Source organism: Martes martes, assembly GCF_963455335.1.
Source record: "Martes martes genome assembly, chromosome: 9".
Lineage (NCBI taxonomy): Eukaryota > Metazoa > Chordata > Mammalia > Carnivora > Mustelidae > Martes > Martes martes.
In genome coordinates, this window is record NC_137896.1 from 128131810 (window position 1) to 128144573 (window position 12764).

At 38.0% G+C, this 12764-nt stretch overlaps 1 protein-coding gene across 1 annotated transcript in view; it reads left to right on the plus strand.

The window, feature by feature from the left end:
• NBAS (NBAS subunit of NRZ tethering complex) overlaps positions 1–12764 on the plus strand; it is a 319994-nt gene that overhangs the window by 57299 nt on the left and 249931 nt on the right. The window contains exon 12 of the mRNA XM_080813961.1: positions 11286–11414. Within this exon, the coding sequence (XP_080670087.1) occupies positions 11286–11414 (129 nt within the window). The remainder of the gene's footprint in view (positions 1–11285; positions 11415–12764) is intronic.

The window sequence follows — 12764 nt, forward strand, 5'->3', positions numbered from 1 at the left end:
AGTGCACAAGAGTGTTACTTTGCTTTTTCTCCCTGCATCCTTTCCCGTTCTCCTTAATACTATTTAAATTACTATCTTTTCTTCCCCTGTGTTTTTATTTTTTTATTTTTTTTTAATAAACTAATATGTTTAGTGAACAGAACCATCTCCCGCAGAGGCCGCTCCTGAGTGTCTCACTCACAGTCACAAACTAATATGTTTATGACTTTCTAAAAAAAAAAGAAATGGAAAAATTTCATTTAAGAATCCAGATTTCTACTTTTTTTTTTTTTTCCCCTAATTTGGAGATTGGGAAACTGAGGTAACATTCTTTTTTTTTTTTCTTTTCAACATAACAGAGTTCATTGTTTATGCACCACACCCAGTGCTCCATGCCATATGTGCCCTCCATAATACCCACCACCTGGCTCCCCCAACCTCGCACCCCCCGCCCCTTCAAAACCCTCAGCTTGTTTTTCAGAGTCCATAGTGGCTCATGGTTCACCTCCCCTTTCAATTTCCCTCAACTCCCTTCTCCTCTCCATCTCCCTATGTCTTCCATGTTACTTGTTATGCTCCACAAATAAGTGAAACCATATGATAATGGACTCTCTCTGCTTGACTTATTTCACTCAGCATAATCTCTTCCAGTCCCGTCCATGTTGCTACAAAAGTTGGGTATTCATTCTTTCTGATGGAGGCATCATACTCCATAGTGTATATGGACCACATCTTTCTTATCCATTCGTCCGTTGAAGGGCATCTTGGTTCTTTCCACAGTTTGGCGACCGTGGCCATTGCTGCTATAAACATTGGGGTACAGATGGCCCTTCTTTTCACTACATCTGTATCTTTGGGGTAAATACCCAGTAGTGCAATTGCAGGGTCATAGGGAATCTCTATTTTTAATTTCTTAAGGAATCTCCACACTGTTCTCCAAAGTGGCTAATTTAACTTCTAGTTAGTTAACATACAGTGCAATGTTGGTTTCAGGAGTAGAATCTACTCCTAAGTTACTATCTTTAACACATTTTAAGGGGCTCACTGTTTTTTTTTGTTTTTTTTTTTTAATTTTATTTTGTTGATTATAATAAAACATTAACATGTCATTTCAGTGTTTATTCATTCTTTTTTCAATCAGCAAACACTTCCTTTGAGCCTAGGCATAATGTTAGAGCTGAGAATAAATAGGTGAATAAAAGGCATTGTATTTCCTCAAAGATCCCTCAGTGTAGTTGGGGAGATGGTTAGAGAAGCAGTGAAACAGCGCAATATCACACGTTTTCTGACCCCTTCTGTCACATCATATGAAGTACCACTGAGGTGCGGAAGAGGGAGGGGATATTTGATTTGGAAGTAAGAGTTCCTCATGCAGAGGGAGGATCTCTGGGCATTTCTAGGCTGGCATTATCATGTGCCAAGTTCTGGAAGGGTCAGAGAACAGCGCTGGGACTCTGGTTGGCTGGGTTGCAGGACCCACAGATGCTTGCTGTTTGTATTTGGTGCTTATTTCACTTGGACCAGTGTAGCTGTAGTATGTTTAGAACAGGAATTATTTGAGAATTGCTACTCATGCTTCTCCTTTGTATTATATCCTGTGTAATTGTTGATACTGTGTTTATTAGTTGATTTGGGATATTAATAAGCAAATGTAACTGTTCAACCAGTATAGAAAGACCATTTAAAAAAAAACAAAAACCTTCTTACCACCCGGGAACTTCAGTTGTACGTTGCCTTGACCCTACTATTGGCAGTTCTCTTGTGTGGAACGCGGCTCTTTCTCCTCAATCAGAGTACCCTCTGTGATTGAGCACAAAGGAGATGCAAACAACTCATTTCCTTATATTTTGATCTATCTTAATGGCACATTGTACCAGGATCCTTAAAAAGATGTTATGAAATTCGTATTCTTAAATCAATGCCTTCAGTAAATATCTGAATGTTACGTGCTACCTTATTTGTACCTGATGGTTCCTAGCCCGGAAATAATTATGGGGGATAGATTTTTTTTTTTTTTTTTTGCGCTGTAATTGTAGAGCTGAAAGGCCTCATATGGCTTATCTAATAATTTCCTATTATTGTGAATGCTTTCTAGCTTATATGTACTTTCACATGATCTCACAGGAAGCTTGCGTGATTGGCATTATGATGCCTATTTTATTTTAATTCAAATATAGTTAACAGTGTTGTGTTATTTCAGGTGTACAGTATAATGACTCAGCAATGTTGTCCATTACTCTGTGCTCATCATCAGTGGACACTTGAATCCCCTCCACCTATCTCACACGTTTCCTGCCTCCCCACCTCCCCTCTGGCAGCCACCAGTTTGCTCTGTATTTAAGGGTCTTGCTTTTTGTCTCTCTTTTCTTTGTTTTATTTTTTAAATCTCATAAAGTGAAATCATATAGTATTTTGCCTTTCTCTTATTTCACTTAGCATTATATCCTCTACATGCATCCATGTTGTTGCAAATGGCAAGATTTCATTCTTTTTGTGGCTGAGCAATATTCCAACATTTACAATATACCGCATCTTCTTTATCCATTTGTGTATGGATGGACACTTGGGTTGAGTCCCTAGCCTGGCTGTTTTAAATAGTGCTGCAGTAGACACAGGGGTGCATATATCTCTTTGAATTAGTGTTTTCATTTTCTTCGGGTAAATACCCAGTGGTAGAATTACTGGGTCACATGGTAATTCTATTTTTAATTTTTTGAGGAACTTCTATACTTGGGTTTATTTCTGGGCTATGTATTCTCCTCCATTGATCTATGTGGTTTTGTGTGTGTGTGTGCACACGTGTGCATGTGTGTGTCGGTACCATACTGTTTTGATTCCTATAGCTTTGTGTTATATCTTGAACTCTGGGATTGTGATACTTCCAGTTTTTTTCTTTTTCAGGTTACTTTAATTATTTGGGGTCCTTTGTGGTTCCATATAAATTTTAGGATTATTTGTTCTAGTTCTGTGAAAAATGCTTTTGGTTTTTTGATAGGGATTACATTAAATCTGTAGATTGCTTTGGGTTGGGTAGTGTGGACATTTTAATAATATTGGTTCTCCCAACCCATGAGCATGGGATATCTTTTCATCTGTTTGTGTCATTGTCTGTTTTTCTCACCAGTGTTTTATAGTTTTCAGGGTACAGGTCTTTTACCTCCTTGGTTAAATTTATTCCTAGGTGTTTTTTTTTTTGTTGTTGTTTTGGTAAATTAGATTGTTTTCTTTTTCTTTTTTAAGATTTTATTTATTCATTTGAGAGAGAGAGCACAAGCAGGAGGAGAGGCAGAGGGAGAGGAAGAAACAGACTCCCCACTGAGCTGGGAACCGAACATGGGAATTGATCCTAGGACCCTAGGATCATGACCTGAGCCCGAAGGCAGAAGCTTAACCATCTGAGCCACCCAGACGCCCCAGGATTGCTTTCTTAACTTCTCTTTCTGCTACTTCATTATTAGTATATAGAAATGCAACAGATTTCTGTATATTTTGTATCCTGTGACTTTACTGAATTCATTTATCAGTTCTGGTAGTTTTTATGGAGTCTTCTGAATTTTCTATATATAATATCATGTCATATACAAATAGCAAAAATTTTTTACTTCTTTCTTACCAATTTAGATGCCTCTTATTTCTTATCTGATTGCTGTGGCTAGGACTTCCGGTACTATGTTGAATATAAGTGGTGAGGTGGACATCCTAGTCTTGTTCCTGGTCTTAGAGTAAAAGGTTTTCATCATTGGCTATGATGTTAGTTGTGGGCTTTTTGTAGATGGCCTTCATATGTTTCCAAATAACCAGCTGCTGGTTGTCTGGCATATAATATTATCTTTCAAAGAATATATTAATAAAAGCTATATGTGTTCTTCTATAAAGAATATTGGCTTGGAAAATTTTTTTCCCAAGGACTTTCTCTTTCCTACGGACTTTTGCAGTGTTTCCTCCGCCTCTGCTGCTCCCAGGTTTGTTAGCCATGCTTTTGAGAATGATTGATTGATTGATTTGGGGGGGTCAGACTTATAAACCATAGTGGGCAAGAATATCTACTGAACTTCTTGAGGGCAGAGGTTTATGTTTTGCTGGTTGCTGGCTCCCCAGAGTGTAAAATGGTGCCTGACACGGGATATTGTATTACTGAGTTTATTGAATAAATAATCGTTGAATGTTGGAAGGGCAGGGCTTATGAATTCACCTTTAAGACTCCATAGTAATTCAGAACACTTTCAGTGTATGCACTACAGTTCAGTACTTTCATTTTAATATAGCTTGTGTATTTGAAAGGTGTAATGAAATAGGAAATCACTCATTTTTAATTGTTCTAAGTAGATGATATGCAGTGGAAGAAAGTTAGGCAATTTAAACTGATCTCAGCATAAAGATCTGATATTTAACATTTAAAAGAATTATTGTTTTAGAAAGGACAGTTAAAAGTTTTATTGCAGTGTTTGAGAGCAGGCACAATTCCACTCTAAATATTGCTGCCAGTAGTAGAAGGCTTTAATTAGTGTTTTTAATTAACAGAAGACAAAATGGACGTTTGAGCTAGTGGTTTAATAAATGAGAAACAGAGGTGGAAGTTAAAATCCTGTTCATATTATTAGTTTCAGTAGTATTAGTATCGCATTACCACGCAAGAGATTCAATGAGGTAAGAGGAAAGTACCTTTTGAAAAGTTTTGAGAAGAGATTTGAGACAGGGAGGTAAATAGAATTGATAATATGGTCAATTGGAAGGGCTGTAGATTAATTTCTGGTGGAAGAAGACCATCTACTGTGTAAATGGTCTTTGTCAACCAGCTTACTTTGTCCCATGTTGCCTACCCAAGTTGATAACAACTTATAAGTCATTATTTAGTGAGACTGCCTTTCAGTGGCTACTCACAGAATAGAGTAGACTGAAGCAGGGAGTAAGTGACAGTCATTATTTTCTTTCTCATTTTGTTTGCCTCACCTTTACTGAGGTATAATTGTAAGATATTTAAACTGTACAGCATGATGATTTGGTGTATGTGTACAACATGAATGGATTGTCCCTCGTCGAATTCACACATTCATTACCTCACATATGTACTTTTCTCTTCTGTGTGTAAGGATGTTTAAGTCCTACTCTCTCAGCAGGTTTCAGTTCCAGAATGCCGTGTGATCAAGTGTAACCATCATGTTGTACAGTAGCTCTTCAGAACTTCTTCTTCTAACTGAAGTTTCTACCCTCTGACCCAACCTCTCTATACTTCCTCCCTGCCCCAGTCTTTGGTAGGCAACTAGTTTCCTACTCTCTGTTTCTAGGAGGTTTTTTGGTTTGTTTGTTTGTTTGTTTGTTTTAAGATTATACATAAGTGATGCCATGCAATATTTGTCTTTCTGTGTTTGATGTATTTCACTGAGCACAATGCCCTCCATGTTCATCCATGTCACAAATGACAGGATTTCCTTCTTTGTTTAAGGCCAAATGATACTCTGTGTGTGTGTGGTCCACATTCTCCCCAGCCTTTCTTTCTTTCTTTCTTTCTTCTTTTTTAATATTTTGTTTATTCATTTATTTGTCAGTGAGAGAGTACTCACAAGCAGGCAGAGGCAATGAGAGAAGCAGGTTCCTCGCTGAGCAAGGAACCTGATGTGGGACTCGATCCCAGGACCCTGGGATCATGACCTGAGCCGAAGGCAGCGGCTTAACCAACTGAGCCACCCAGGCGTCGCTCTCCCCAGCATTTCTTTTTGATGATAGCCGTCCTAACATGTGTGAAGTGATATCTCATTGTGGTTTTGATTTGCCTTTCTCTGATTAGTTGAACACCTTTTCATGTACTTGTTGGCCACTTATGTGTCTTTTTTTGAAAATATGTCTATTCAGATGTTTTCTTCCATTTTAAAATTAGGTTATTTGGGGTTTTTGCTAGAGTTGTTGGAGTCCCTTGTGTATTTTGGTTTGTAATATCAGATATTTGGTTTATAAATATTTTCTCTTATTTCCTAAGTTGTCATTTCATTTTATTAATGGTTTCCTTTGCTGTGTAGATGTTTTTAACTTGAAGTAGTCCTGTTTGTTTATCTTTGTTTTTTTTTGACTTTGCTCTTGGTGTCAAATCCAAAGAAATCATTGCTAAGACCAGTCAAGGAACTTATCCCCTGTTTTCTTATAGGAGTTTTAGGGTTTCAGGTCTTATGCTCAAGACTCATCCAGTTAGAGGAGATTTTACTATATGATGTACATTAGGGGTCTGGTGACTATCCAGTTTTTCCAATACCATTTTTTGAAAGAGTATCCTTTCCCCACTGTGTATTATATTGTTGGCTCCTTTGTTATAAATTAGTTGACTGTCTATGCATGGGCTTATTTCTAGGCTCTCTGTTCTGTTCCATTGATCTTTGTGCCTGTTTTTACGCCAATACGGTATTATTTTGATTAACATAGATTTGTATCAGTAGTTTGAAATCAGAAGGTGTGATGCCTACAGCTTTGTTTTTTTTTTTTTTTTAAGATTTTGTTTATTTATTTGTCAGAGACAGAGAGCACAAGCAGGGGGAGAGGCAGGCAGAGGAGGGAAGCAGAGTCCCTGCTGAGCAGGGATCCTGATGCGGGATTCCATCCCAGGGATCAGGACCTGAGCCGAAGGTAGCTGCTCAACCAACTGAGCCACCCTGGCATCCCAGCTTTTCTTCTTTCTCAGGATTGCTTTGGCTGCGTAGGGGCTTAGGATCTTTTATGATACCACACAAATTTTAGGATTATTTTTTATGTTTCTGTGGAAAATGACATTTGAATTTTGGTAAGGATAGCATTGAACCTATAGATCACTTTGGACACTATGTTCATTTTAACAGTATTTTTTCAATCCCTGAACATGGAATATCTTTCCATTTATTTGCATTCAATTTCTTTGATCAATATTTTATGGCTTTTCTTATACAGAGCTCTCACCTCCTTGGTTACGTTTATTCCTAAGTATTTTATTCTTTTGATGCTAGTATAACTGGGATTGTTTTCTTAATTTCGCTTTCTAATAGTTCACTGTTAGTGTATAGGAATGCAAGTGGTTTTTGTGTGTTGATTTTTGTATCCTGCAGCTTTACTGAATTTGTTTATTCTGTCAGCTTTCTGGTGGAGTCTTTAGGGTTTTCTATATATAACACGATGTCATTTGTAATGAGACAGTTTTACTTCTTCCTTTCCAGTTTGTGTGCTTTTTATTTATTTTCTTGCCTAATTGCTTTGGTTAGGATTTCCAGTGCTATGTTGAATAAAACTAGCAAGAGTGGGCTTTTTTTTTTTTTTAATAATTTCATTTTATTTTTTCAGTGTTCCAAGATTCATTGTTTATGCATCACACCGAGTGCTCCATGCAATATGTGCCCTCCACTACCAGGCTCACCCATCCCTCCACCTCCCTCCCCTCTAAAACCTTCAAATTGTTTCTCAGAGTCCACAGTCTCTCATGGTTCATTGCCCCCTTTGATTTCCCTCAATTCACTTTTCCTTTCTTTCTGCTAATGTCCTCCATGTTATTCCTTATTCTCCACAAGTAAGTGGAACTATATGATAATTGACTCTCTCTGTTTGACTTATTTCACTCAGCATAATCTCCCATCCATGTTGATACAAAAGTTGGGCATTCGTCCTTTTTGATGGCTGAGTAATATTCCATTGTATATATGGAACACATCTTCTTTATCCATTCGTCTGTTGAAGGGCATCTTGGCTCTTTCCACAGCTTGGCGATTGTGGCCATTGCTGCAGTGAACATTGGGGTACATATGGTCCTTCTTTTCACTATATCTGTATCTTTGGATACAGATATAGTGAAAATACCCAGTAGTGCAATTGCAGGGTCATAGGATACCTCTATTTTTAATTTTTTGAGGCATCTCCACACTGTTTTCCGAAGTGGCTGCCCCAACTTGAATTCCCACCAACAGTGTAAGGGGGTTCAAGAAAGGAAACAACAAATGTTGGAGAGGATGTGGAGAAAGAGTGAGCTTTGTCTTGTTCCTGCTCTTAGAGAAAAAGCTTTCTGCTTTTCACTGCCAAGTTATATATTCTTGACCAACATTCCAGCTGTTGTAATGATTAAAATAAACACGACATTCATATTTGAGGAATATAAAAAAAATTCAGACACATTTTAAGTGAAGTGAAAATTACAGCTCAATTTTATTGCTTTTGGAGCTACCTAATTCAGATGGAGACGATGAGACCAAGATTATTATTCACTTATGCTGAGAAATCTTAATATAATATGAGAAATTACGGTTTGAAGGTTTGAGGTTTATTTTTATTGTGATGTGCAGTTGATTGAAAAGCCATTTCCTCTTACTTCCAGAGCACACACTCTGAAATTCTCTCCCTGGCCAACCAGGGAGCATTCAGACTTCTAAATCTGCAGACTCTGTTCACAGAATTTAGCTTGGATTTTCTAACTGTGGCTTTGGATCTTGTATAACAGTTACTGTCAGGATAATAAATTATTCCCTGAGCCAGAAATACTCTGTGCTATAGACACTCAGAAATGTTTCTACAAATAAAAGAGGACTTTTTATTTCATAAAGAAAACACTGTGTGTCTCAAGTAACATAGGTGACTTGTCTATTGCTGACTGACTGTACTTCAGCTGCCACTGAGAACCGTCTCTTCTCGCTGTGTGTGTGTATGAAACTTAGATGATTTAGGGCTTTAAAGAGGTGTGTGCTTAATGTATACACATCTCATGTCTGGAATCTGCTTGGAAACACTTTAGGGGGGCATCTGGGTGGCTCAGTGGGTTAAGCCTCTGCCTTCAGCTCAAGTCATGATCTCAGGGTCCTGGGATAGAGTCCTCTCTGCTCAGCGGGGAGCCTGATTCCCCCCTTCTCTCTCTGTGCCTGCCTCTCTGCCTACTCGTGATCTCTCTGTGTCAAATAAATAGATAAAATCTTTAAAAAGAAAAAAAAAAAGAAAAGAAGACACTTCAGGGGAAAAAAATTCCCAAGATTATTGTAGTGATTCGAGAAGGATTTGTGAAACGAGTATGGAATGTTGATATTTGTTTATAAGCTGGTTGTTGGGCCCATGGGTAATCATCATACTATAATTTCTACTTCTGTGTCTGTGTAAGTGCACATTTCTACAACAAAATGCTTAGAAAAAGCAACGCTAAGTTTGCAGTGTGGCTATCATAGTTTCAAATAAAACTAAGGGGATTTAAGAACTCACCAGGTTAAAAGCTAGTGGTAATATTTTAGTTAATATATTTACTACTTAATGTCTAAGAAAGAAAAGGAAGGAAGGGTGGTGGGGGAGAATGAGTAAAACAAAGGATAATTTAGCATATTCATTCGGTGTTTTCTAGCTCACAATGCTATTGTTAAATTCTTCACATTATTCAGTATTTGTTGTTGTTCTTAAAGAGATTCATAAACTTCCTCTTTACTTTCAGAGCCCTTTTAGGGGAGTTGGTTAATGAAGCATTTATAACACCTGGGAGTGATCATACAGCTCACTCATGACTGATTATGTAGGTGAGGAAAACAGTAAAGTGTACTTGACCATGACTTCTCTCGAGGAGCATGCCTGTGGCTCCTGAAATGTCTATGGCCCAGGGGAGGGCAGTGATCATGGCGCAGTGAAAATGACCCGGGTTGGGATTGAAGATGCTTCCAGCTCAGGATCTGCGGTCTATACTTGAATGATCTTCAGCAAGTCTTAACCCTTGAGGTCTTCAGTTTCTTTCTCTTTAAACTCTCAGTGATGGAGGGAGAGTTACTCTAGCTAATGAGAATCAATGCTTGTGAGGCCCACCTCATACCAAATCTCGGGGCTCGTGGACCAGAGTTGTGAATGGAAGATGCCGGGCCCTTCACCTTCTGCTCCTGCCCTCTTTTCCATCACGGAGACGGGGATGGGGTCTATTTAACATGGTGCTGTTAGTGCTTGTGCTTTTATTCCTTCTCTTTCTCAGGCTTTTGTATTTTAGTCTTTCTTCTATTTAATTCTGGTATTCTGGACTAGACACGTTATACCCAGTTAAAGTGATCTTAGTCCTTAGTGAGGACATCAGAGGATGTTAATCTTTTCATCTATCTACTCATCCCACGGTTTCTCACTTTCTGAAGTTGTTCTATTTGTTTTTTATGGCTAATGTATCTTAGCCGTTGTAGACCTGAGGACTTAAACTCTTGTGTCTGTCTGTAGAGACCAGGTAGATAATGTAGTGAATTGAGCCAGGCATACTTCCTCTTTGTTTTAGTATAGTCACATTTAGTTTTTGCTTCTATAGCTGATACTTAGCCTTAATCTTGGGGCCATAACCAAGAACGGTGGGGGCTTTGGCCAACTAGAAAGCTTATGACCCTTTTAAGTGTACATATGCTACCTAGTCCCACCTGATTATTTCCATTTGATGGTGATGGGCCTTATGTTTTCAGATTTTCTAAATGTTAAGGACAAATACGGTTGTAGGCTGTTGTTTGGGTCTATTTTATTATTTGTGGGTCAACTACCTTAAATTACCCTGGTTTTAATAAATGCTTGAAGGGCACTAGATATCCAATTAGTTTTTGATTCTTCTCATTCTGCTGAGGCAATAGGCAGGAGACCTTTCTGCTTGTGTGGTTTCTCTTGTGACTGAGCAACGTAGTATTCTGATTGGGAAAGGACTAGAGATTGTTGGGACACAGTAGGACTCTGTGCACACTGAGGTTAGCCTTGTGAAATCTGTGTGCTACAAAGTTTTTCTTTTCTGTAGCAACAGTTACATTCCTCAGATTTACCAGGAAATCTGGAAAATAAACACTCCCAGTGTTCCTCAAATTCAGGAATGCATTTTCCCCCTTGCCTTCTGTTCCCATCACCATTGGACCCTCTTTTCTGCCAACTCTCTCTTCCTCCTTTCCCTTTCCTTTTGTCCACACAGCATGAATTTGTGCCTCTCTGCAATAAAATATTCCAGACATTGTGTACATACAGAACCTTGTGAAAATGTGGACCCCCAATTCAGGAAACTCACAATCTGGCCAATATCAACCCATAAGAAGTTAATGAGAACTCATGGTAATTGATGTGTGATATAAGAGAGTATTTGTATAATGCGCAAATATTTGGGCTTTCAGCTATATGTAAATTATAACATTGTAAAAGAGATGACAGAAAAACTCCTGAAGGAGTTTCTTTATGCTGGAGCACATTATAGTGTTATGAAGTTGTTCGAACCCTTAATTATGAGAGATCATTTATGACATGGCACCCCCTGGAGAGTGTTATTAAATTCTGGAGGTTACTTCTGTTCAGCTACAAGTTCCTTGATCTGACATTAATGTCCTATAATTACTGTATAGGATGGGATCTTTAAGATGAGCCTTTCTCCAGATGGGACCCTCCTTGCTGCCATTCACTTCTCAGGGAAACTAAGCATCTGGGCCATCCCGTCTCTGAAGCAGCAAGGGGAATGGAATCAAAATGAGCAGGTATGTCTCCTGATTATTATTATTCTAAGAACGATTCTCGCTTAAGGGTGAGTACGGAAATGGTAATTTCATTTGGTTGACATTTTACTGTAGCACATAGCTATTATTTATTCTCATCATGCCAAAGCTTTAGTTATATAGAATATTACCAATATAGTAGGATAAATTAAGAATAGAGTAGCGGCTGTGTGTAAAGCACTGACTTTAATTTGTAGTGAAATACACTTTATAAATGGAGTGTAGTCTGTCCACCAACCTCTCTTTTTTTCTCTTTTTCTCATTATAAAAATACAGAATGGAGATACTAATTTTTTAGCAGCAGTCAACTAATATGAAGGCTTCAGAGTGTCAGTATTCTAAAAGGGTTCTAATTCTTCCCACATGTTGCAATGCTCCTGTAATATTGGGTTTACATAAGGCTTAAGGCTTGGCTCTTCACTCAAAGGTAAATAGTGACGACATAGTCTGTTAATTTTTTAGTGTCTTGAAATGACAGATTTTAAGAATGAACACGTTCAGTTATTTCGCAACAGATTCAATATCTGTTATAATCTAAAATCCTGATGGGCGAATAAGGACTGCCCATAAATGCTATGTATTGTGTTAGAGTGAAGCTTTAAAGAAGAATCTTTCCCAATTAGATGCAGCTTATGTTCTAGATCTTTTACTTGTCTGATGACTGTTTAGCATTTCAGCACTTCAGGGTTATACTTCCCCATACCCCTTCTCTGTAAGAATATCTTGTGACCAGCTTCGGTGGCTGTTTTCATGATTCCAGGATTGGAGCCTATGCCCCAAATGGTCTGAACGGATTGATGTCTTTTTTCAGAGTTCTTTTTAATGTCATTTCATGAGTTAAGCTGAGCTATTAAAAGAATTTTCAAAAGCAAAGAGTGTTTTGTTATTCCCAGAATAGCAGAGGGAAAGAGAAACTTGTCTCTACATTTTCTTATACTTTTCATAGACTTATATTTGTTTTCACTCTTCTTCAGTTTTTTTGTTTTTATACACAAGTTTGGGGAGATTTTTTTCCCTCTAGTTCCTACTCACCTTGAATTTAATTTGGTCTCCACATGTCTACAGCACTCTCTCACTGGATCTAGATTTGTCCTAAACAGAAGAGGCGCTCCTCAGTCTTCAACCTCAGTAGCTTAATACAAGGAACATTCTCTCTCTCTCTGCAGAATAAATAGCTAGCTTGATTTATATCTTCCTCCTAGAAGTAGAGTGGATCAACTCTAAAACCATTTGTGTAACAAATACAGCTACACACACTGGATTATTGATCCAAAAAGTACCGTGTGTTTGTCATGGTTATTGATGTATGGTGACAAATTTGTTATTTGGGAA